Source organism: Eschrichtius robustus, chromosome 4, assembly GCF_028021215.1.
Source record: "Eschrichtius robustus isolate mEscRob2 chromosome 4, mEscRob2.pri, whole genome shotgun sequence".
Taxonomy (NCBI): Eukaryota; Metazoa; Chordata; class Mammalia; order Artiodactyla; family Eschrichtiidae; genus Eschrichtius; species Eschrichtius robustus.
The window spans coordinates 28862559-28889548 of NC_090827.1; the positions used below are offsets into that span (position 1 = coordinate 28862559).

General features: G+C 39.1%; 1 protein-coding gene across 1 annotated transcript; it reads right to left on the minus strand.

Moving 5' to 3' along the window:
- Positions 1 to 19267: 19267 nt before the first annotated feature.
- DDIT4L (DNA damage inducible transcript 4 like) lies at positions 19268 to 23955 on the minus strand. The gene is made up of 3 exons (XM_068542496.1): positions 23798 to 23955; positions 23369 to 23508; positions 19268 to 21511 (listed from the first exon to the last, which is right to left on the minus strand). The coding sequence occupies exons 2-3, from the start codon at positions 23457 to 23459 to the stop codon at positions 21021 to 21023; spliced, it is 582 nt and encodes a 193-aa protein (XP_068398597.1). The 5' UTR covers positions 23460 to 23508; positions 23798 to 23955; the 3' UTR covers positions 19268 to 21020.
- Positions 23956 to 26990: the final 3035 nt, after the last annotated feature.

Consider the following 26990-nt stretch of genomic DNA (forward strand, 5'->3'; position numbering starts at 1 on the left):
TGATGTGCTTTATCTCTTAATCTGGAAGCTGTGTGCCAAAACTCTATAGCTTTTCACTTAATGTCTTACTCTGTGTTATTTCCTTAAATATTTAAAAAACACAGCCTCTGTTCTAAATGCCATTTTGCTTCTGCTAAGGGGAGAGAGTCTGGATAGCCTAAAAACACAGGTTTCAGAATCAGAGCATTAGTTCAAAGCCAATTCTCTTGGCTCTTCGAGCTGTAGCATGTTATTTAACTATGTTGAACCTCAGCTTCCTCATTTATGACTGAGGATAAAAATTTATATCCCGCAGGATTTCTGGGTGATTAAGTAGTGAAGGCAAAACCTTCAAAACCTCCTTGTTCCTCGAAGACACTCTATTTGTGCATTATATTTCTATATTTTTACCGCATTATTATTATTCTAATGTTACGAAAGTATAATTTCATCTTTTTTTAGTTTGGAGTCATAAAGAGTTGGTCATTACTTTTCTAAAATCCATTTGCTTTCGTATGAGTAAATCTTGTTTTTTCTTTTTCTTCCAGTTTTCCCATAGTGATGATAGTGATAGAAATGGAGTGATGCAATGCAATTTTAGGCTGATGCAAATATGTTAGGGGGAATAAATTCTTATCATTAGGGGTACCAACATAGTAGATTAGATAGGGTGACGAGGAAAGAAAGTGACCCAAGTAGAATTTTAACTCAATAAAAAGAGGAAAGGTAAGAAAAAAAACCGATTTCAAAACTGGTATGAATAAAGAGAAGAATCAAAACAATGAGATCTGCCGTGACTTTTGCAAGCCAATATTTGAAATGATAAAACAATTGAATCTTAGAATTTGAGAGGCTGTTAACAGCCACAGGGGGTCTCGTATCTGCCGCAGGAATCCCATCCACAGCGTCTCCGCTGGATGGTCATCCAGCCTTGCTTTCTAGAGAGAAAGGGCTTTTGTCTTTGTGAAGAATTATAAGGCAGTTCTCATGGCTACAAAGCGCTCTGTTAGTCTGACTGAGATGCCCTTTCACAAAAAATACCATTCTCGGAAAGATCACGTAATTATCTTTTATAGGAAAGTCCTTCAAATATTCAAAGATAGTACTTTCTTCAAATTAAACAACCTCTTCTCTCTTAATTGTTCTCTACTGGTTGCCAGTGTTTCCCTTAGAACGTAGAGCACAGAACAGGCGTGATTAACAAGTATTTTTTCATACAAACTGTTGTTAAGCCAGATCTATCCCCTACTGCCATGTGGATTATTTTTATCACCTGAAAGAAGATTTTAGTAATACCTGAATCAGGATTTAAACTGACACCCAAATGGTTTCAAAGGTATGGTTTTACTAGCACCATATTACTCTACTATACCCTCCATTCTAGGCACAAGAAACTGATTTTTTCCAAATACCCCACATTCCTCCCATTACCGTAATTCTCCACAAGCTGTCACTTCTGCCTGTAATGCTTCTTCTCATTTCGGTTCTTGTAAATTTTCACTCAGCTGTCCATAATCAGAAGAACTCCACCTTTTGATCCTCAGGCCTGACCCTGCCACCCAAGACAGACAGTTCTTTCTTCATGATCTCATACAACAGACTTCTTCTATGTTTATTGAGAAGGAAATGGAGGCAGGGATCCAGGTTGTTGTCATTTTAAAATCAGCTTGATTAAAAAAATTTTTCATTGGTTTTAATTTTTATTGAAATGTAGTTGATTTACAATGTTGTGTTGGTTTCAGGTATACGGCGAAGTGATTCAGTTTCTTATATATATACATATATATTCTTTTTTAGATTCTTTGCAATTATAGGTTATTACAAGATATGGAGTATAATTCCCTGTGCTATACAGGAGGCGCTTGTTGTTTACCTATTTTATATACAGTAGTGTGTATCTGTTAATCCCAAACTCCTAATTTATCCCTCTCCCACTTTCCCCTTTGGTAACCATAAGTTTGTCTTCTATGACTGTGAGTCTATTTCTGTTTTATAAATAAGTTCATTTGTATTATTTTTTTAGACTCCACATATAAGTGATATTATATGATATTTGTCTTTCTCTGTCTGGCTTAGTATGATAATCTCTAAGTCCATCCATGTTGCTACAAATGGCATTATTTCCTTCTTTTTATGGCTGAGTAATATTCCACTGTGTATATAGACCACATTTTCTTGATCCATTCATCTGTCAGTGGACACTTATGTTGCTTCCATGTCTTGGCTATTGTAAATAGTGCTGCTGTGAACATTGGGGTGCATATATCTTTTCGAATTACAGTTTTCTCTGAATATATTCCCAAGAGTGGGATCACTGGATCATATGGTAACTCTATTTTAGTTTTTTTAAGGAACCTCCATACTGTTCTCCATAGTGGCTGCACCAATGTACATTCCCACCAACAGTGTAGGAGGGTTCCTTTTTCTCCACACCCTCTCCAGCATTTATTATTTGTAGACTTTTTAATGATGGTCATTCTGACTGAGCTTGATTTTATTCAAAATAAACTCACAGAGGATTAACCATGTCTGCAATGCCTTTGAAACAAGAATGTTTGAATCAAGTATTTTTTCTGGATTTACTTATTTAAGATAGAGCTGGAAATATTTCAGGAACAGATATTTAGAGGTCTTTAATCAAGAAATCCTATACATCTCTCAAAACATTGTAGTTTTCTAAAAGTTTTCAGTAAAATTCAAATTTATCTTTTAAATAATAGAAACAAAGAAAATAGGTTACTTTTAGTGTTACGTGCTTCTGAACAATTTTCAGAGAACACTTTTAAGTAAGGAAACATTTTAGAAATGGATTTTTCACTTTTTAAAACATCAGGTAGCTTGCTTTCCATCAAGTCATATTTTATTTTGTATTTTCTTACTGTATATTAATCACAGACATGAGTATTTTACTTAATATTATTTAGCAGACACATTTATAAAAACTGACTAATATCTTATTTCTACTGAGAATTTCCTGAGGATTTTCTTGTTTCTGAGTTTTAAGGATAGTAAGACTGCCTGATACCTAATGACTAAGGGGATTAATTTACATTTTATTTAGAAACAACCTCCCACATGTTACTACATCTAAGTGTTAGCCAGCAGTTTTAGCTTGAGCAAAAACAGCTTTATTTTCTTTACCTGATACCAACAAACCCTGCCTAGGTTTTTTATTTTTGTTTTTAATCACCATTTTATTTTGAACAATGCTACTGTGAGTCTATTTTTCTCATTTATGCTAATAGCATGATCTACCTTAACACATTAATGAAACTGTTCCTTTCAAGATTTTTACTTTCTGAAGAATATAAATCAATAAAGTCTGCAGAGTTCAAGGAGGAGGTCTTGATGTAGTTGAATATAAAAAAAATCCAATGTATTTAATCACAGCATGTATTGAAGTAATGGGACAGAAGTCGTTTAAAAATAGATAGCTGCTACAGTAATTTACCCTTCAGCATGCATTTATCAGCTACAGGAGAGAATCAAAAAGTTCTTTTGAAGCACTTGAATTTCCTGTCCTTATTCTTAAAGTTGCTTTGAAATTTGAGAGAGAGAAACATTGCAGCTGTTGGCCAAAGAACTACCAAATAGGACATATGTTTAAAGCAGAGAATGGTGCTAGATTCTTATTGGAAAGGACACACAGGGCCTGATAGTGTCATAAACAACTAACAACAACAAAAAATGGAGATTGTTGAGTGACTTTTAGACTCGGGAAATTAAAGAATCAGAGAATCTTTTTAATGAGGGAAGGGGAACTTTCTTTGCATTTATTAAGATTATCTGAGATATCAAATGCATTTCAGACAGATGGTATAAAGTAGTGTCTGGGTCAGGTGGGGACAATGGCCTTCTGGAATGCATATACCCAGCCACAGAAGGGGCTTCCATTCAGTACCAGTGTCCTGTTACTCTAAGGGAATGCAGGCCTTGCACACGTCATGGGATTTCTTAAGAGAAGACACCAATCTGGATTTTAATGTGAAAGTTTCCGGGTCACTTTGCACAACTGCACAAATTGTGAACACACAGTATGCACAGTGTATGTAGTATGCCTATTTGTGAACCAAACAAAAGATTGCACAAAGAATAAATTTGGCAGGCAGTTTGCAGCCTCTGGTTCAGACTGTTAGAAAAGCCTTTTATTGAACTGAGATCTATTTTTCAGTAGCTTCGGTTCCTTGGATCTTAGGGTCTTGTGAACAAATGTAATCTTTACACATGCACACAACAGTATTTAAAATATTTGAAGCCAGTTGTCATATTTCTTTACCTAAATTTAGGGGCTGGTAAGCCAAAGAGATAAATTGTTTGTTGTGAGTGAATGACAGTGAGTGTAGGCTGGTCCCTACTTTTCTCTTCTCCCTCATCTGAGTGCTAACCATCACTTTAATAATGCATCTGGAATCTTGCCTTAAATCAAATCAACATGACTGGTCTGTTGTTTGGAGGCTCTGTCAATCTCTGGCCTACCCAGTGAAGAGTTCTAAGGTCTGCCACCTGTGGGGTCCTTCCTGCCAAGTCCCTGAACCCATGAGAGCATGGCTGGCAGGGGATTTGGTGAGTGGGATCCTAAAATAGTCTGTTGTGTCCACACCTGATGTTGAGGGAATTTAGCCCCTTGGTGACTTGATGAGCTTTAGACTATATCCTCTCTCACTAATTCCCTCTGTGTGTGGCTGGTCTCTTTTAGACTAAAAAGGTCATGCTTAAAAGCCAGTGGTACAGACTATGTACTGAGCTTGCCCTGTGTACAGTTCCAAGCACTGCTTTGTGTATATTGTCATTACATGCTCACAGTAACTCTGTGAAGTATTAGCTTTCATTATTAGAGACAAGGAAGGAAACTGAGCACAAGAAACCCAACCACGACTACACAATTAATCAGTAGTAAAGTAGGGATGCAGACCCAGGAGTTTGGCTTCAGGATGTTTACATCTTCCTTCCTATGGCTCAGCCTAGGTCCCTGGGTCTTCACTACCAGTTACAATGGCTTCACAGCCTGGAATTGGACTGTGAATAATACCCACTTTTGTAGAGACCGTGATCTCCTCTCTGCCCTGTGTCTGGCCCACAGGCAGCGTGACCTCCCCGTGTGCTTCATACCATCTCTGTAGCAGCCTGCAAAGACAGTGGCAAATGCTCTTGGGTGTTCATGTAATGGCCAAGGAAGTCTTATTGCTTGTTGCTGACCTACCTTGCTCTCCTCCTCTTTTCATCCCATGTTACCTCTAGGCTCTGAAATCACCATCTACTCTGACTGTACAATTTGGTGTTTGTACTTGGTCTTCTCTACATTTGAACCTTGACCTGATTTGACTTGACTTTCTAGCATTTAATGCCTCATGCTGGCCTGGCCCTGTTAAACTTCAAACCGACATGGGTTTGCATTTGGATTCTACAACTTCATGGCTGTAAGATTTTGAGCAAGTTAAATATCTCTTTGAGGTTTACCCTTAGCAAAATGGAGAAGTTATACCTCACTTATTGAGTTATGAGAATTCACAAGCAACATGTATAAAATGTGTAGTACAGTATATAACACAAAAGTGTTCAAATGATGCTTATTATGACAGTCATCATTGGGAAGTAGGAACTGAGTAATTCCTAACCAGGCCTTTAAAATCTCAACTAAGCCTTTACACTAAGCCTCAGATAGTTGCCCAGGATAAGATGAAAGCACTTGTTGCAATCTTTGAATAGTTGGCAGCTCCAAGTTTAAAAACACTAGGCCCTAAGATGTCCTTATCTATGATAAGATATGAATTTATCAAGAATGATCAATCACAATGATCGTTTATAGTATATGCAATGAAAGAAATATGTAATAATTTTATTATGCATTCATTTAATTAAGCTACTATTTTATTAAAAAAATCCTAACAGGATTATGTTTATGATTATCTGATTTTTTTTTTTTTTCAGCTTTGTTGTACAATCCATCCTCTGTTAAGTACTATCTTTTGGGGGTTCAAACGAACTCCACTTAAAAAAAAGTAACCCATTTATTGCTTTTTGATCATTAAGAAATATTTGGAAAATATAGAAAGGTATAGAAAAGAAAATTAAAATTACCCATAATTTTTTTTATAAACCAGAAATAAATGCAGATAACACTTTGGTGTATATCCTTCTAGTCTTTCTACTTTGTAAATATATAGTAAATAGAGATATAGTAATAAGAAATAAAGAAAAGAATTTCCCAAGTCATTAAATCATCCTTGAAAAACAGATTTCAGGTGCTGGCATATGAATACCGTCCTGTGGGTATATGGCTGTATGATAACAATTAACAAGTTATCTGATAAAATTACAATTTTTACTGCTATAAAATTGATATCTTTAAAGGATATGGCTTTCTATTGTTCCTTTCAGCATCTGAATCCTCCTTTTATGTTCAGGACTCATCCCCACCCCCAACTATAGAAGCTGACAGAGATGCCAGATACTTGATTTGCCAGCCTCCCTTGCAGCTAGAGTGTGGGCTCTCCTAGACCTTGCATAGAAGGGTAGAGGGTTGAAGAAGCGGGGCTGTGCAGAATGCATGTGCTGAGAAGGGTGGCAGCCAGAAGAGTGTGCAGTGGTGCCAGGAGCAGCCTCAGGGATGCTTGAAAGGAAGTCACTGAGTTTAAAAGTATGAACATTTCAAGTCTCTTTATTTAAATATCCTCTTAGAAAGCTAATTTAACGTACATTCCTGTAGCCATCAACATAACCAGTCTCAGTCCTTTACTTCTAAAACGTGTGTTTCCATTACACACATTACCTCAAAAGTTATTGTTAAATAGGGTGAAGATGTCAGTATAATATGGAATTTGGTTTGGGCATAAGCAATTTCACCGCAGTTGCCAACAAGTAACAAGAACTGAGTGCAAGCTATATTAGCACAGGAGAGGCAGCAAGCAGCAGAAGAATATAATGCTGTGTGTGGGACCCCTTCACCTCCTGCGCTTCCTCTAGAATCGATTTGGCCACTTGCTCGGTCTAGGAGGTGAGTGATGCTTGATTCTCCCATATTGTTATACAGTTTTTGTCTTTGTCTCCATGATTTGACAGTCTAATCCTTCTTTATATACTTTTCATTAAGCCAGCTTTCACTTTCTTTCAATAAGAAAATCCTGTATTTACTGTAGTACAATATTTCTTTAGTGTTGTAGCTTTTTGTTTGTCTTAATTAGGATTGTTATTGTTTTTGTTAGTGCTCTGGTTACAACATTACACAGGTTTTGCGTGGCCTTCCCTAGCCCTATTTTTTTCTGTGAACTGTTATTTTTAGAGTGCAGTTCAGCAAAAGGAAGTTTCTTAGGAATGCTACATAGCATTCTGGGCTATAGCAGAAGCAAGGGCAGTTCCTTCTCTTGCCCCGTCATATCAAACCCAGAGAGACTTGTTAAACATACAGATTTCAGAATCCACCTCAGATGTGATTCAGAATCTCCAGGGGGGATGGCTCTGGCAGTCTGTTAATATGTGACCCAAGTGATTCTTATGTTATACAAGTTAGGGAAAACTCTGTGCCCTAAGGTGGCACCAAACAGTCATGCTTGCCCCTCCCCAACATTAACGCAGTACTACCTTCAATTAAAAGAGCCTTTGAAAAATAATTAATTACAACTATACCACCTTTGTGACTTAAAAGTGTTCTGGTTCATAGGATCCTCCACTCTGGTTTTATTTGCAACGGTCCTGTTAAGGCAAGTCTTCTCAGACTTCATTTCATCCACTCACACCAACGATGAACCCAAGCAGCCTGCACAAAGGACCTGCTCTATTTCTATTATAATACATGAACTATCAAGTATGATGTAATAACAAAAGTTTTCTCTTTAAATGATACAGACAGGCTAAGTGAATTTTTATACAGCTTTACAAATACTAAGTGCAAATCTTGTGAAGATGGGGCTGAGATGAAGGACCGAATAAAGATGGTAGGGGAAAGGGTGCTTTGTCAATAGAAACTTTACATGCATTTAAACAGAAAAGCGCTTTACATTTAGAGGCTGTTTCTGTTTGTCGGTTTGTTTTAACAGTTTTGGGTTTGCTTTCTTTGTCTAGTCTTGACTATTTTAAAGAGGGAACTTTATTTTATTTACTTTTCCTGCTTGAGCTAAAGTGTAGAAAAGACACGTTATAAGACTGTCATAAAAGATTTGTTGTAAACTTTGTAATTTGTTGCAATACTCTGTAAACTCAGAGTAATAAAGATAAACCAACTCATAATGGCAATGCTTAAATTCCAGAAATTTTCTTCCATAGCAGCCTTGTTCATTATTCTTCTAGTTACACTTCTGAAGCCAGAAATCCCATAGTTTACATCAACATTCAACTGGGCTTGTTACTTTCTCTGCTTATTAAAGAGAAACCCAATATATACCAGCCTATAAACAATAAGAAATAGTTGTTTTATATTAATAACATTCCACTCCTTCCAATTATTTACACGTGAGTAGGTAGGAAGATTTGAATGCACAGCAGTCAGTTTGGGTTGATTATCATGAAGAACTAAAGCAATACTTTTCAGGGCTTTGCATCAAGAGCAGCTTTGAATTTGGGCTCTCGTAGTGCACACCAATATGTTTGTAACTCCAGCAATAAAGTACTCTTCATCCCCATGTGAACTCGAAGAGGCCATCTGGGAGGGTGCTGTACACAATATTATGTTCTTTGGGGCCTTTACTTCAACTGGGCCCCTTCACACTGGAGAACTGATTATAAAAAAGCAGTTTTCTCATGGTCTGGCTGTTTTTCATCATATCTAAAATCCTAGTGTGGAAGTCTAGGGCATGCAAAAGTTTCGAGCGCTAGCACTGCCATTTAGGGAGTTCTCTTATGCCATTTTTAGTGAGTCAGGTCAGAATTTTCCAGCTGTCCTCTCCACCTACTACAAATACATGAAACCCTAGCAAAGCCCTTTTCACTGGTAAACACTTTCTTTGTTTAATTATAGATACATAATATATTAGTTCAATCTGTGTTTGGTATATCAAAATAATTCCACATGAGTCTGATAACATATATTGTAAGTTACCCTCAGAGATTGAGACAGAGTTAAGATCAACAGGAAGTTTGATCATTTAGAGTTTAAAAGAGTCTTAGGTTTCTCTCTTTTCCATCACTTCAACCGAACTTTTATTTCTTAGTTCCACCTTTCTACATACACCTTAAAAGTATTAGTTGTTGTAATGGATGCCATACCATAGGGTACCATCCAGGTCTGGGACGCTCATTCCCCTGGCTGCTGGGAGTGCTGGTGGTTGACAGCTTTCAGCTGACCCGTCTCCATGCATTGCCCTCACCCAAAGCCATGCCCCTTCTTGGAGGCAGCCATTCCAAAAAAAGTCACAGTCTTCAATTCAGTTTTCAGAACAAAGGCAATTTCCAATCTAGAACCCATTTACTGAATGAGAGTTCAAAATTCCTGGAGAAAACATGCCAGTAATTCCATGCCAAGTATATACAATAATGATGACCCCCCATCCTCCATTATTCTTTCCCTAAAATGACCTACAGCCATGTACTTGGATATTTGTACAACAGAAAATGGAGAATACATCATTTCAAGGCGTGTCAGATGTGAGGTCTGAGTTGACATTGATGACCTGGAACTTAAGCATCATCATGACTTCCAAGTAATAGATGGAGTCCTGGTCCAGATCCAGCTCACGGTGTACCTGTTGGACTCATGGATGTAGCCAGTGGTCATTTCCTTGGTCCCCAAATGTCTAATTCCAATGGACCCATTTGGTAGTTGGCAGAATATATTGGTGCTTTGGCCTATAAGGTAAGAACTACCATTGTGGGAACAGCCAGGAGTAAATGGACAAGTGTAACAACCAAGGCCTAAGGACATGGTGACCAGGGGCTTAGACCTCTTAACCATGGGGGTCTGGGTCACCCCTCTAGCAAGTCAGCTGACCAGCAGAGGTGATAACAGAGGAAGCGGGGAATCTAGAAGGTGGCAGACAAGGTAATGATACTCCACTGTGGCTTTGAGACCACCTGCAGTGGAAGGGCTGTAGTTTTGTTCCACTCACCTTTGTCAGTTTCCCTAGGAAAAGAGACCAAACAGAATCCTGCAAGAGCTGGACCCAGAATTTATTATATGACACACATGAATCTGAGTGGCATGAGGGCAGGTGGTAGATGCTGCAATGCGCCACTCAGATCCCCTCTTCACATCTGAGGCCGGCATCTTCCAAACCACTGGGAATGTTACCACCTCAAGAATTGCCTCAGCTGACGAGTGCTGCCTGGTCCAAAGTCACACACACACCTGTCTTCAGCAACGTTTCTAATGCCTGGTCAGTGAGGGTGAGGATAAAGGCAAACCCTGTTGCCTCTGGGAAAATAACTTTGAAGGGCATCCTAACTCTGGAGCTCCCTGAGAGATCAGGTTAGGCCTTTTTGTGAGACTGCATCAAGGGTTCAACTATCTCCTTTGCTCAGTCAGTTTTACTTCCTTCTCTCTGCCAGGGGGGGTTAATCAAAGGGCATTAACTTCCTGCTTGCAGATCCCCATCTCAGAGTCTATTCCAGGGAACTCCACCTAAAGCAGTTATTAAAGCAGAAATGATGCCAGATGTAAGACGTGTGGTCATCTTATCTCATGGAAGCTTCTGTAAGTTCTCTCATTACCCCTTCTGGGTGAACTTCTGCATTAAACAAGCAGCAGAAAACCCTGGATATCAGAACTTTACTGATGCCCTTCTTTTCCTCTTCCTTATCTCAGCCACCAAAACCCGTTCATTTTTCTTTGTAATGGCTCTTGAGCTAATTATCATCATCATTATTACTATATTTAATGTACATAAATTGTTTCTTATCTAGTTTAGACTCTTCTCCCCTCCCATGTAGGTATTTCAGTTGGTTCTTCACTGATCTCTTGCCTCCTGCCTCTTTATCACTCCTAAACCATTCATTATATACAATGTTTTCTGGTTGATTTCCCCCAAATTCAACGTTATAATAGTACCTCACTGCTTATAAATATGAAATAGCTTAATTAAGTAGAAACTGCATTTCTTTGTGTGACATCCCACAGGCCTCTGCCTTCTGGGCCATATTGACCTTTTTCTAATCTATTTTATAAATAGTTACTGAATATTGACAAAGATAAAAATGCAAGTCTGCCTTAAAGTTGCTCAGAATGATTTCAAAACTTCTGCTGCTGCCACATTCTTTCTAGGTGCAACACTATCCCTTGAATAAATTCTCTCACAAATATTGATTCTTTTAAGAATATAAAATATTCAAGCAAAATGAAAAATACAGAGAATTATAAAGTAACTGGGTACTAGGTTTTAACAGTTTTCAAGCTTATTTAATTCATCTTTAGTTTTTTGATCAGTAATTCATTGGAGATGCTCCTGTATAGCTTTTTCAGATCTCATTCATTTCCAAAAATATTTTTTCATTCTTTTTCCTTTTCTCATATAAATATTTAAGGCTACACATTTCTTTTTATATACTGTCTTAACTGCATCCTAGATGCTTTACTATGTAACAATTTCCTTGTCATTAAATTTTAAGTTTTTAAAATTATTTTGACCTATGAATTATATTTGTACTTAAATTTCCAAATGTACGGAAGTTTTGTGGTTGTTTTTACGTTTTTATTGTTTATTTCACAGAATAGTCTTTGTTAATTTAATGTTTGCTATGTGTTATAAAACGTGGTAAATTTAGGGATATGTTTCCTGTAGATATGGAAGTAATATGTATTTATAAGTTGGGGGTTTATAGTTCTATGCATGGTTACTAAATACAGTATGTATGGTGTCATTCAATCTTTCACTTCTTTAATTCTCTTTTGGATTGATCTCTCAATTATTGAGAGAAGTATAACAACATCATTCACTATGATTATAATTCGCTCAACTTTCTAATTTTATGAATTTGCACCTTATATTTTGAGGCTCTGTTATTGGGTCCATATGTTGTAATCAGGGAAGAAAAGTCATTTGTTTATTGTGCTTGATTTTTAACAACAAATGGCAAGCTCAGGTCTTAACACTGGCTGTTGGGAGGCAAGTCTCTGTGAGTTGCTCATGTCTCTGCATCTCTTACAAGTGAGGCAGTGATTGCCCTTCGGTCTGAACTATCTTTTCAAGGATGTTTGTATAGTGATCAACAGTGGAAGATAGGTAGTATATTCCTCTGGAGCAAAGGGCAGGCATACCCATTATAAAAGACTGGGGTTCCCTAAGCTCAGGGTTCCACTCCTGTAACACAACCCACAGGCATCAATTGGGTCCAACACCATTGCTCCTATGAGCCTTGGCAGGGATGAGGCGACTGATGCAAACATGCTGATGCTCATGCTTCTGGAGTAATAAAATCCTTTGTCTCCTTCCCAGGGGTCTTCTACAAGTATCCATGAAACTGTGGCAGGCTAATATGATAAAATCCTTTGTCTCTTTCCCAGAAGTCTTCTACAAGTATCCATGAAACTGTGGCAGGCTAATATGATAAAATCCTTTGTCTCTTTCCCAGAAGTCTTCTACAAGTATCCATGAAACTGTGGCAGGCTAATATGATAAAATCCTTTGTCTCTTTCCCAGAAGTCTTCTACAAGTATCCACGAAACTGTGGCAGGCTAATATGATAAAATCCTTTGTCTTTATCCCAGGGGTCTTCTACAAGTATCCATGAAACTGTGGCAGGTTAATATGATAAAATCCTTTGTCTTTATCCCAGGGATCTTCTACAAGTATCCATGAGACTGTGGCAGGCTAATATGATAAAATCCTTTGTCTTTATCCCAGGGGTCTTCTACAAGTATCCATGAAACTGTGGCAGGCTAATATGATAAAAATCCTTTGTCTTTATCCCAGGGGTCTTCTACAAGTATCCACGAAACTGTGGCAGGCTAATATGATAAAATCCTTTATCTTTATCCCAGGGGTCTTCTACAAGTATCCATGAAACTGTGGCAGGCTAATATGATAAAATCCTTTGTCTCCTTCCCAGAAGTCTTCTACAAGTATCCATGAGACTGTGGCAGGCTAATATGATAAAATCCTTTGTCTCCTTCCCAGAAGTCTTCTACAAGTATCCATGAAACTGTGGCAGGCTAATATGATAAAATCCTTTGTCTTTATCCCAGGGGTCTTCTACAAGTATCCACGAAACTGTGGCAGGCTAATATGATAAAATCCTTTGTCTTTATCCCAGGGGTTTTCTACAAGTATTCATGAATCTGTGGCAGGCTAATATGTTACCTCTAAAGTAGGGTAAATCTTAGATCCTTTAGAGTTCTTCACTTCATTCTACAACTTGTCTGTATTGCTGCTTCTATTACTTCCTTCACACTCCACAGTGCCTATTATAGCAAGTTCTATTTGATTTATGTGGTAGCTGCCTAGAGAATTCTCTGAAACACAGTAACAGTTGTTTATGCTGTTGCTGATAGAACATTGCAAAATGGTGTTTTATCTCCCTCCAAATGGTTTTAGTCTGGATTTTAGCCTTGAAAAAGGTTTAAAAAACTTCCTTCATTCTTTCCCAGCAAAGTCAAACTTGAGCTATAATTTGTTTTTTGATTTGAGATTTGATCTGTCTGCCTTTGCATTTCCTTCAGCATGATTTGAGTGGATTAAAGACTTTTTTAATATTTGCAAATCATTAACTAATATTATTACGTAAATAACTTGACCTAGTTATCAGTTCTGGAAATAAGATCAAAACTTAGTTATCCAGATGGTCAAGTTCCTCAGCCGCCTCTTTCAAATAGTCTGCATTCTTCGGCATGCTCTGTCATAATTTTTCACATATTGTGTGTTGAAGCAATAAACATCATTTTATATTATTCTCTGCAAAAGTAAATGTGTCGCAAGATTAATAAATAATATGTAGCCCATGGCCAAATGGTAATGGTTTTTGCATTTTATGCTGTTTTTCATGAATTACTCCATGGTTGCCCTCTATGGTGAGAATAATTGAATGCTGGCTGTGATAATTGTTGCAGTTTGCTCAAATTATTCATACTAGGAAAAATTAATGGCCCAGATAAATCCTCAGACTTTCCTGTCTCTTAGAGCTGGTTTAGTGAATATTTACTTGTTGTAAGTATAGAAAGTTCTTAAGTAGAGATATAGTTTGAACTTTGCTTAAATTTTTAAACTGCCAGTAACCTTTTAAAATTTTAAGATATTTTATTTACTATTAAGTAAGTACAAAAAGAGATGTATGAAATACATGTAAAGCGTAAGGAGCCAGGATTCAACAATATATGCATGCCTACCTCCAAATTTAAAAAAATAAAGGTCGCTACTATCACCTTTGATGTTTTTTGTGAGTGCCTCATTATTTCCACCTATTTTCCTGTCCCTTCAGATATATCCACTCGCTTGAAATTTGTGCTTATAAATCCCTGGATTTTTCAAGTAGATAAACCACATATATTGGTATCTGTAAATATTTTAGTTTTCTGTTTTTAATCATTACATAAATGTAAAAAATAGCCTATTTATTCTTTTATGACTTCTTTTTGCATTCTGTATTGTATCCTAAAGATTCACCCAGGTCTTTTATAATTTAGATTCCATTCATTTTCATTGTTGTTTAGCATTCCATTTATGATTATAGCACAATTCATTTATCCATTCTACAGCTGATGGACATTTGTGTTGTTTCCACACCACTCTTCTAAACAGTGTGATGCTGAACTGTCAGTCTCCTTGCACATGGGTGCCAGAGTCCAAGGCAGTAGTCTTAAAACTGGGAAATTAGTACAGGGGTAAACAAATGTTTTCCCTGAGGTATGTGCAGCACACAGTTGTAGGGGGACCAATTTCCAAACCCTTTGCTTCTATGTATACTCATTCCTAAAATTGATCTCCCTGAGAACTTACCTGAAATGCAGGTCTGACTTGCTCACTTCCCCTGTAACAGTCCTTTTCCCTCACTTCACGAAGGACATGCCTTTCACTATTGGCCTTACTACAATGCTTTATTCAGGGGTATAATAACCTCTTACTACAATGCTTTATTCAGGGGTATAATAACTTCTAGGGTACCAAATAACAGGACTGTTTGAACTATTACTCTAGGATAGTGTTGAGAAAGCTCATTATTTGAACGTCTGCCGTTACGAGTGAAATTGTGTACCCCCCAAATCCATAGGTTGAAGTCCTGATGCCCTGTACCTCAGCATAAGTAGCTCAAATATTGATTACAATTTGGTTTTGTAATAGGCAAATTTTCTGTATTCCCATCTACTTATTGATACTAATACATTTTCTCAGAGCTTACATCTATAGAGACAAAACATAGGAAATTATGCTTAATCCTCTAATTCTAGCAAAAACAATACCTATAAATTAATTCACGACTTTAAAAGAATCATTTCACTTGTAGATCAAAACCACAATGAGATACCACCTCACACCCGTCAGAATGGCCATCTTCAAAAAGAACACAAATAACGAATGTTGGTGAAGATGTGGTAACAAGTGTTCCCACTTCGTGCACCGTTGGTGGGAATGTAAATTGGTGTATCCACTGTGGAAAACAGTATGGAAGTTTCTCAAAAAACTTAAAACTACCATATGACCTAGTAGTTCCACTTCTGGGTAGGTATCCAAACAAAACAAGAACATTGATTCGAAAAGATACAAGGTACATGCACCCCAATGTTCACAGCAGCACTATTTACAATAGCCAAGACATGGAAGCAATCTAAGTGTCCATCAACAGATGAATGGATAAGAAAGATGCAATATGTATATCTAGAAATCCAACAATAGGGAACGATTAGGCTAATTATGGTAACTCAACTAGATGGAATATTACCTAGTCACCAAAAATGGTCATTATACAATGATCATTCATTCTAACAAGGAAAATGTTTATAATAAATGACTGAGCACAAAAACAATAAAAATTCCAAGTTCAAGGCGAAAAAAAAGAATTATTTCACTGAGAGAGATTATGTTTTGCTTATTAGTATTTAGATAATTCAAAAATATATTTAATGTTGCTTTGATTATTGTGTACTATTATTTATAAGGTTAACTCAATAAGAAATTAACAAAGACATCATCATAGGAAATTTAAAAAATTGTCATTTAAATTTACAATCTTGTTTTTACTATGAGAAGAAATATTAATAAAAGACTTTCAAGTCTAAAATATATGAAGGTAAAATTCAGTTTAAAAAGTAGACTTTAAGAAGATACAGGAAAAAATAAAAAGTAACACTGAAAAATTTTACTCTGTTGAAGTACCTAATTTAGCGTTTTCTAAGTAGTTGATGGTGAGTTTTAAATTACCATGCTATTTACATTACATTGGAAACATTTAACGAGGTGATGTAATCGTTTCATTTAAAAAGATCATATTCACCACATACTGAACAGATATTATTTTCAACTTTTTAAACTTAGGCTGAAAATTTTGGATGGCAATTTAAAAAATATGGCAGAGGGTGTACTTTTACAAAATTCTCTTAGATATGCAACAAGCAAAAAAGTTTGAAGAACACTGGTCTAATTTCATAAAATATGCTTATCTTCAACTTTACAAAATAATGCCAGGCTGCATAGATACACGTATTGGCATGTTGGAATAATTTTTTTTTTTTCCTGTATCCTCACCAGGATTTGGAATTTTCAGATTTTAACACCCCCCCTCCTTTTCTTAAACCCATATGGATGTGCATACACTGGTTTCTCATTGTGCTTTTAATTTGGATTTCCCTGGTTAATAATTAGACAGCATCTTTTCATATGTTTATCACCATATGGGTTTCCTTTTCTGTGGAGTGCCTATTCAAGCTTTTGCCCATTTTTTTTCCTTTGAGTAGTTTGTGTTTTTCTAATTGCTTTGAAATAATTCTTAACATATTCTGGTTACTAACTCTTTTTCAGTTATATGTATAGAAGATACTTTCAGTTCATGAGTTGTATTTTTATTCTTTATAGTGTTATGCGATAGACAAAAAGTTTGAGTGATTTCTTTGCATCTTAAGAATTTTTTCTACTTCAAAATCATAAAAATTATATTGTCAGCTAAAACTTTCCCTTTCACATTTAATTCTTTAATCAATCTGGAATTGTATGCATTCAATTTCATTTTTTTTCATGTAGATGATTATTATAGCTCCAATTATTGGAAAACACCATCATTTATTTATTTTTTATATATTTATTTTTTGGCTGCGTTGGGTCTTTGTTGCTGTGTGCGGGCTTTCTCTAGTTGTGGCGAGCAGGAGCTACTCTTCTTTGCGGTGCACGGGCTTCTCATTGCGGTGGCTTCTCTTGCTGCAGAGCACGAACTCTAGGCGCGTGGGCTTCAGTAGTTGTGGCACATGGGCTCAGTAGTTGTGGCTCGCGGGCTCTAGAGCTCAGACTCAGTAGTTGTGGTGCACAGGCTTAGTTGCTCTGCAGCATGTGGGATCTTCCTGGACCAGGGATGGAACCCATGTTCCCTGCATTGGCAGGTGAATTCTTAACCACTGCACCACTAGGGAAGTCCCCGCCATCATTTATTTGCTCATTGCTCTAAAGTGCCAACTCTGCTATAAATCAGCTTTCCGTTTACATATGTATAGGCCTGTGTCTGGGCTCTCTACTGTTTTATAGAATAACTTGTCACTCCCCGTGTAGCAGAAACTATGTTTTCAGTTCATCAAGCCCATTTACTTCTGGGCACACCGTGCTACCATATTTCCCAGCCCCTCTTACAATTGAACGTGGCCATGTGACTGAGTTCTACAGGGGATGTAGACAGAAGTTATGTACGTCACTTCCACAACTAGCCCCCAAGTTTCCCACGAGGTCCTTCATAGTCTCTCTCATCTCTTGTCTGTGGCAGGTGTGGAGGACCCAATGGAGTATTGTGAGTCTATAATCAATGGCAGAGTCTAGGCAGGAGTCCGGGGTTCTGAAAATCTGCATGATTCTCCTCCCAGCTCGTCACCGTGTATCTCTCCCTCCTCATCTGCCGCCGATGTGCCTTGGACTTTTGTTTTTATTCTCACTTGTTTAAATCGATATAGATAATTGAGACCTGAGTGCAATAGACTTAAGATTTTTATACTTGCACATCCTTCCACTATGCACGTGGGAAAACTGTGAATAGTGCGATATGATGCGGACTCCATGAGGATATAGATTACATCACTGGCAAAATAGAATCAGGATATTGAGTCCATTTCCATAAAATTATACTATCTATTAATAAGAGGCAAATAAGACATCTGATCTTTCAGGAGGCCATCACACACTCTAGCTAACAGTTTATTCCCCACTGAGATAGATAAGGGAGAGATCACACCTCTTTTTGAAGGTACATGAGAAAGTAACTAGGTCAACTACAAAAGATGGGTGTGAAGGTGCCAGGATTGAAATGCATGTTTTTTAAATATTTGGAAACGTTTTTAATTCTAAGCACAGGTCTGCTCCAATGAATGGTAAATACTGTCAATATTTGCCTACTTTTTTTCTACCTGGAAAGAAATCACATTAAGAATTTTTTCTTTGAATTTAAGGGCAAATGTTTGACATCATTTTTACAGTCCTTTGGTGATGTGGGTAAGATGTCTGTGTTGCCTTCATGCATTTGGAGAAAGCGTACTGAGCGCAGCTCCTGGAGTTGGCTCTGTTTTATACTCCGGCTCTCCTGCATAACTTGGTGACTTTGGGCAAGTTACTTAACCTCTCTGCGTCTGGTCATTTATCCATAAAATGGAGATGACAGTGGTCTCATCTCATAGGGCTGTTATGAGGAGTAAATGAGATGGTTTATGTAAAGCACCTAGAAGAGTGCCTAGACGTAGCAAGCCTTATTAAATGTGGGTTAGGTAGTGTGAGAAATCTGAGCTAATGACAAATTCGAGGAGACAGAAAAGATAGGTGGACAAGGTTCAAAATTCAAATTGATGAATAATTGTGGAATTATAAAGATATGTTGCTCTAATAGAATATTCTGGTAAAAATTAAAATGTATACTAATCTTACAATCTGATGTATTTGCATTTGGCCATTAGGAAAACTACAGAAAAAGCCTTTACACAATGAGTATTTTTTTCAAAGGCAGTTGCCAAAGGAGCTCAAATTATTGTCTTCCAGTGAAAAATATTATCGTATTTGAAAAATTATGACGCAAATGACTCTTTATTGATACATAAGCACATGCAATATACAATTGGAATATTATAATGAAGGGTACAAATAGCCTTTGTCAGAAAGGAGATAATTGTTCTGTCACCTTCCCTCAAATATTGTCAAATATATTTTAGGGTGATCATTGCATAAACTCAGAAAAGACAAAGAGGACAAGAGAATTAAAAATATATGATGCTTTATTGTCAAAAATAGACAAACTTTAATTTCCTTTAACAGGAATATTAACTTAAGAGTCTCTATAAGTCACCACTATTTTGTGAGCGTAAAAGACAAGAGAGTCAAAGACAACTGTTAGTGGAAAAAGGACAACAGTTCTACATCCATGCCAGAGACTCCTCGCCCACACAATTACAGTGACCTTCAGAGCCCTGGACAATAATAGACATGCAAAACAACTCAACTTATCCTGGCCCAGTCCTGTAAGATTGGCTTTGTGGTATCTTTCCAAGCATTTGAAGAGTTCAATTTGTTAGAACACTTGCTGATTTGAATAGTGAAGTTTTAGGTCATTTATGGGAACAGGATCACACCTGCTTTTGAATTACACCAGGATGAAGCCATGGTCCCTACAACCCTGGCCTCAGGTATGTAAGGTGGTGCTAAGGAGACCTGAATAAGCTCCTTATCCATGACCTACAGCAAGGATGTGAAGGTCTTCCTGGATGAACATGATAATGTGTAGGTTATGTTCTCTCATTAACATAAAAAAAAAAAGATCTAGCTAGTTGGAACAAGAGAAAAATAAGGCCTTTATTTTTCCCTAGGGACAGGTATCCAAGGATGAAGAAAGCTGGGTGTGTGCACTGGTTATCTAGATCATGACTTTCATTCTCTAGTCTGTACTATAAACCAGATACCCATGGTCAAAGGAGACTTTGTAAATAGACCCATCTTAATAATTAAAAGTGGTAGTGTGCAGCTATCTCCTTTGAAGATTCAGGTTAAGGCGAGTTCCTTTAGTTTTCAGGAGAGGCCAAGGATGAGATAACACTGACAGGATGAGATGGTTCTTCTGAGATCAAGCATATGTAAAAGCAAAAAGACGCTAGATTATCAAGTGAATGAGAAAGGAACCGGAACTCACTTCCCGTCCTTATACACATTCACCATTCACTCAATGGAAAAGTAATCAACTTCATGCAAACAAATCAGCATTTTCCATTTTTCTAGCTTAAAGATAAAATTCAATACTTAAGAACTAGAAAAACTGAGCTTATATTGTACCATAAAGTTATTTAAAACAATACTGTGGTTACTGAAATGGTAGCTCAAGCTTTTGCCACCTCTTTGAAACAGAAGAGCGGAGAAGATGCAGAGAGACAGAGAAGTACATAACTCTGTTCTTACTGTGACATTCCTTATTCACATTTGCGTGGGGTTAAGTTTGAATTAAGCTCACCTACTTAATCCTATCCTCCTGTATAAGAACATGTGAGTAGGGGCAGGAAATGGGTGGTATGAGCTTTTGCAAGTCTTGATGGGCTAAGCATCATTCAGTTAAGATTCTGTGATTGAAAGAATCACTCTAAAAACGTACAGAAAAATAGCCATATGAAAATCAGACTAGGCAAAGTGGGTTTATACAGTCTAGTAGCAAGACTACCTGGAAAACTTGTGGAGTCAAATAAAAAACTAAAGTGGATTGCTTCTTTTTTTCTCCTTATTCCATTCCATTCCATTTTGTAAAAACTGTGATAAATGTAGACAATGTACTTCTCTTGTAGGTCATTTTTCAAAAGTCCCCAGATAAGCCCTTGAGTTGGGGTGGCCGTGAATATGAAATAGAAAGAAGATGAACTCAGTTTGGGGTTTCCTACCAAGAGCAGGCAGGGCAAACTACAATGACTTTAATGGAGCGCTGCGAAGTGTTATTACCCAGTCAGAAAAAGGACCCTTTCCAGTGCTTCCCTTTCAGCACTCTTCAATGACTGTTGTACCAATCAAGGAGTAAAGCTTTTTCTTAACAAGTCGGAATCCTGAGCTCAGGATCAGAGTTCGCCTGAGGCCGGAAGAGAAGCGACCTCGACTAAAGAAAAAATCCCTGAAGCTCATCCATGAGCAGTTCTCCTGCTTAAACACCAGGGTAAGCTCAAAGGTGGGCACCACGCTAGAATCGCACACAATCCTATCCAGCTTTTTACATACATTTTCAATTTCCAAGTTCACGTGCATAACGCAGCCCCGCAGGCCGCAGGGCTCCGTGGAGGAGAGCCGCAGGACGTCTTGAGCAATCCTCTGGGTCAGTTTCTCAGGAACAAGGACTTTCGAGCAACCGAGTTTGGTGTGCTTTGATTTGGACAGACAGTTCTCCAGCATTTTAACCAAGCTCTGGCAAGTCGTCTCCTCAAATATCACCTCGTTGAGGTTGGGTTCAGGAACAACATAATCCCAGTAGTCAAAATCTGTGGAAAATGGAAGTTTAAGATTAAAAAAAAAAAAAAATCCAGGAGCAGAAAAAACATACCGAGATATAGCAACATTGTTTATTTCTATCTGTTACAGCTACTTGTTCTAATATTTGTTTGGAAGTCAGCTGATCTCTCTCTGCTCTTAACTCGCTGGGTAATAAAGCAAATCATTTAACTTGAGACTGAAAGTTCACCTATGAAATAAAAGTTTTGATAAATAAGGTGGGTAGGCTATAACCATTTTTTAATAAATTTATATGTGTACACACACACACAATCTGACTATGCATCACAAATCTATTTATGGTTATCTTAGAATACTAGTGATTTTCTTTTCTTTCTTGCTCCCTGATTTGCTTATGGGGGTTTTCTAATTTTCTTTTACAGAGACTATGCATTAGTTCTGGAATAAAAATGTTAATAATTTTTTTTGACTAAGGATTATTACCTTCTAACTCTAAGAATACATTCACTTATTATCATAAAAAACAGATTTTTTGCTATTGTCCTTTAGTGATGAACTTAAAATGAACTTTGATGAACTATACTAAACATCAATTAAATTTGTGTTTTCTTTGTAAGTCTTTACTGGAATGACCTGTAGATCCCAATTTTAGCTTCAACCTCTTCGATTAAAAATTGCTCAAAGAGAAGACCTCTGAGGTTCACATGGATATTTATAACTGGCTGGGTAGTTTTTTGTAGCCAAACAAAACACAATAGTCCTAGGAAAACAAAATTAGATTTGCTCAAAGGAAAGGAGATAGCTCTGCATTTGGTCACCTACGTTCCAAATTAATCCTACCACTTGGCAGGAAGCCTCACCACACACAGTCAACTGAGCAAGCACAGGCAGATGCCCTGTGGGCTCCCCACCCTAAGTCTACTGCACTTCATTGGCTACTGCATTTTCCTCTCTCCACATCACGCATAAACTTAGATCATTGCTTTTTTTTTTAAAACTAATTGAAACAAATGCCCTCCAAATTATAAGGCTCCATATTTTATCTATGTTGAAAATAGAGAATTGTAGAGCTTTGGCCTATAAAATTAGATCATCAACCACTTTGCCTTCTAAATGAGGAAGGCCCAAAGATCTTAAGCAATTGGTGCCCACAGCTCCTTAGTGGCAGAGCAGTGTATTACTTTAGAAACTCCTGTTTAAAATTGCAAATGACAATATGTCCAGCATCACTGCTGTTTTAAAGTTTCCTTTTGGCCTTAGAAAATGAAATAATGGGTATATCCACAAATAGAATACTACTCAGCAACAAAAAGGAACACATACTGATAGAAGCAACAGCATGGATCTCAAAATCATTAGGCTGTGGGAAAGGAACCACATACAAAAGAGTACATATTACATGCTCCATCTGCATGCAACCCTAGAGGTGAAAGTAATCTATAGCGACAAAAAGCAGATCAGTGTTTCCCTGGGGACGGGAGAAGTAGAGTGGGGAATTGATGGCAAAGGGGTACATGGGACTTTGAGGGCAGAAGGTGATGGTAGTGGTTACACAGGTGAATACACTTGTTAAAACACACATAATTGTACACTTAAAATTCACCATAACTTCACAACCACGTAGGGTAGGGACCTGTACAGTTTTTAATCCCGAAGAGTGTATTAGCCGCAGACTAGATGGATGCAGCCCTTGGGATTTTATCTTTTGCTTCTTTTGTTTCTCACCATCATGGACAGAAGATGCTAAAAGTTTGGAAAGGAGTCTCTGTCAGATGGATTTTGTGGCACCTCCAACATTCAAGGAGCGGGTCGACCCTGCACGCCCGCCCCTCCCATCTATCCAGGGGCTGCGACCTTTGGAGGGAAGAGGCGGCTGGGAAACTCACCATTTAGTAGGTTCCCCGGGTGGAAGCCACGGTCCAGCAACTCCGAAATGCTAGCCGGGTTCTTACTGCTCAAACTGCCCGTTGCAACCATGGTCAACGGCTCTGTTTCCCTCGCGGGGCGGAACGGCCTTTCCGGGGCGCTAGAAAAAGGAGGCAAGAAGGACAGATTTGCAAAAGCAAGGAAGACGTGCAGAGGCTCCTAAAATGCTGAGTCCCCGGAGCGAACAAGCCGAAGCATTCCTTTTCCAAAGGGGAGGAACCGGCCTCTGCAACTCAGGTTCACAAAACTCCGGGAGCGCAGACGCCAACAGTCACAACCTGAAACTAATTCAAAGTTAGCAAAACTTGGAGCCTGCTTGCCCCGCGGAGCTCACCCCCGCGCCCGGAGCACCGGAGCCCCCAGGCCCCGCGCCTCCCACCCAGGCTCACTTGCTGGGAGTTCGCCGGGGCCGACGCGCTCGCTGGCCAAAACCCTGCGGGTAAACCGAGGCAGGCACCGTCTTCAGGCCGCCCCTCCCTCGGGGGCTTACGGACCTGCGGACCCAAGCGGCAATCGGCACCCGACTCGCCCCCAGCCCACCCCGCCCCAGCTCCACTAAGCTGCCTCGCAGCTGGGGCGGCGGGCGTTTTATAGGCCCAGCCTCCTCACCCTGCCCCGGCCCGCCCACCTGCGCCGCCCCGCCCCGGCCCCGGGCCCCGCCTCTCCAGGGTCCGGTTGCATCGCAACCCCGATACTTCCAGCAGCCCTAGGCTAGCCGCTGGGAGTTGAGGCTAAGTTTGCGGTAGCGTTGACACCTGCTGTTTCCTGGGTGGGCCTCGGGTCCCCGTGAGTGCAACTCCGGGGGCACGACTCGCCCAAAACTGACCGCTCCCCTCCGTCACCAACCAGGATTCTTTGGTGCGACCCCTCCCCTAGCGTGCGCGCACACACTCACACTCCTGATGCCCTTGTTGACTTTCTGTCCCGGGCAGCGGGAAGCTTTCGGCCTTTTGTCTGTTACCGTGACCTGAGGCTTTGCTCTGTCAGACTGACCACTTTGCTTAAATCTGTGTAGATGTTCAATGGGCATCGTTTCTGCGCTTAGTTCTGGCCTCTCACCGAGTCAACTCTACTCCGCGTCCCGTCCCAGGGTCTCTGTATCCTCCTCTCCCGCACGCGCTCAGCTCTAGCTTGCCTTCCCGCATCCGAGGCTCTCCAGCCTCGGGTCTTCGCTGCACCCCCGGCACCCTTCGTACTGCTTCATCTATGACTAATGCGTTTTCACCGCGAGAAGGGTGAGCCTGGTACCCTTCTAATTAGACCTGGCTCCAGAGCGCCGGCAGCTTGAATGAAGGGGAGTTTGCCAAGAAACTAAACAAAACCATTAGTGGGATTTTAGCTGCTTCCACCACCCTCCCGGGCTCTGGGAGCAGTTGTCATTCGCAAAGGCAGCAGTTCCTGGCGAGCCCCGTTAGCGGGAGGAACTTGGTCTTGGGCGGTCTTGAAGGGGCTCGGGGCAATGAAGATACAAGTACAGTGTTTTATATCCTGCCAGGGATATAATCCCTGTGAAGCTTGATGCGCAGTCCTGAACCTGAGCCCACAGAGGGACAGAGGAGCGGCTCAGGGTCAACATGCTCGCCCAACCCACCAGCAAGAAGCCAAACATTATGTGTTCATCCACTGTGCCTAAGCCACACTGTTCCCGTTTTGGTGTGCCAGTAGAGATGATCTGGTCAGAGGGAGCTTTCCCAAAGACGGTGGTGGGTCAGGAGAGGAGAGGGAGGGGATGCCTGGAGGGAGAAGAGTTTCTACAAGTAGGAGGTTCTAGTGTTGGCTCCCAATCCTTTAGGATTCTGTGTACAAGGATCTGCAGGTTAGGGCCTTGAGAAGCAGTTTCAGCTGTCCAGGCTAAGAACCCTTAGTAAGAAAAACAACAACAGAAGGGGTAAGGAAGCTGTGATAAACAGATCAGTGGGAGGACACTGGGAGGCAGAGCTGCAGAAATTAAAACCAGCTTGACAGTCCATTTTTAACTCAACTCAGGCAGCTGCACTGCCTGAAGGTCAGGGGAGCCAAGGAAGGAGATGTGATAGGCTGGTCTTTGAAAGCAGATTTCCACCTCTACTTCAACAATAGAAGAGGGGAAAATAAGCCCATTTAAGCCAATTAAAAAGCAATTTCAGCGGCAAATGTGTTCAGGACCAATGGATGGTCAGTCGGGTATGGCAGCTGCCTGGCAGCTGGGGGCGGGGGCAGGCCACAGAGCCTCCTTGTTTGGGTGGCAGGGCTAGTGAGGCTGCCTCTTACCTGCATCCAAGGAGAGTTGTTAGGATTAATATAGTAAGTGACCTGAACCTATACCAGTGAAGCAATTACCCATTTCAATTTCCTCAGGGTACTTAGGCATAACTCATAAACTAAGTACTCCCAAAAGGCCAGAAAGATTATTGGAACTTCTAGAATGTAGCAGTTACTCTCAGCTCACCTGAGTAACTGAAATTTTGCAAAGCCCTTGGGGATTTTACTGCAGAAAATAATTTACTTATTATGAAAGACTTTGTATAATATCATTCTTTTTGACTGAATGGGCCTTGCTCTGAGGAATTATAGGGCATAAGTAATGACTGATATAGAAAGTGTACCTGGGATAATTAGTGGAGATTGTCCTTTTTTATCTTCTTAAAAGGGTAAAAAAAATCCTTTCTATCATTGGTTTGCATCTTTACAGGGTTAAATAAACAGAGCTGATTTTTCAAAAGGAACTATAGGACAGAATTAGGGGAAACTAAGTGCCATAATAGTCTTGTCAAAAGATGACACACTTAGTCTATTAGAGTTTTTAATGTTGTGGGTACAGTTAATTATTTGTAACCGAAAGTTCCTCACATTGGTGTACCCCAGGTGTTTATCAGGTGCAGTGATGAAGTATGTTTCATTGCTGTGCCCCTCTAATTATCCTCTCTAACTAATACTGTAAAGATAGTTTGTAAGGCTGCTTACTGGAAATAATAGTTGTATATGAAGAGAAAATCTAATTGATTAAATAATTTTATTGCCTTTCATACACCAGTGTACTATAACACACTACCAAAACCGTGAGCAAGGACTTTAACCTAAGCATGCTTGCTTTTCTATTACTATGATTTACTCATCCACCTTCCTACAAAAAAGGGGAATAGCAGTAACAAATGGCAACAGTATGTTCATCTGATGTATACATAAATAAGTTCCATGCTCCCTCATGTATAAATATAGTGTTTATAATATCATGGCTTACATAAAGTGCAAATTCAGAATACCAGGGATTTTGCAAAAAACAAAAGACAATATGATGCTTTGGTATACTGTTATAAGAAATACTTGTGTCTTCTGCATTTGTGATTTAGAGTGTTGAATATTTATTGCATGTTTTGCCAGCCATTTTTCTCTCTTTATCCAGTACGTGCTATTGTTCCTGAGCTCCTATTAACACATTTACATTCAGTGCATTGCTTATTTCATTTCATAAACTATGACACCAGAGGAAAAAATGACTGGGTTTCTTAATCTGTACAGTGGATTCAGGGAGGATTTACAGGATATGGAAGTTGATCTGTACAATATCCAAGGTCCCTTAGCAAGCTTATAGGGTTGTTGTGA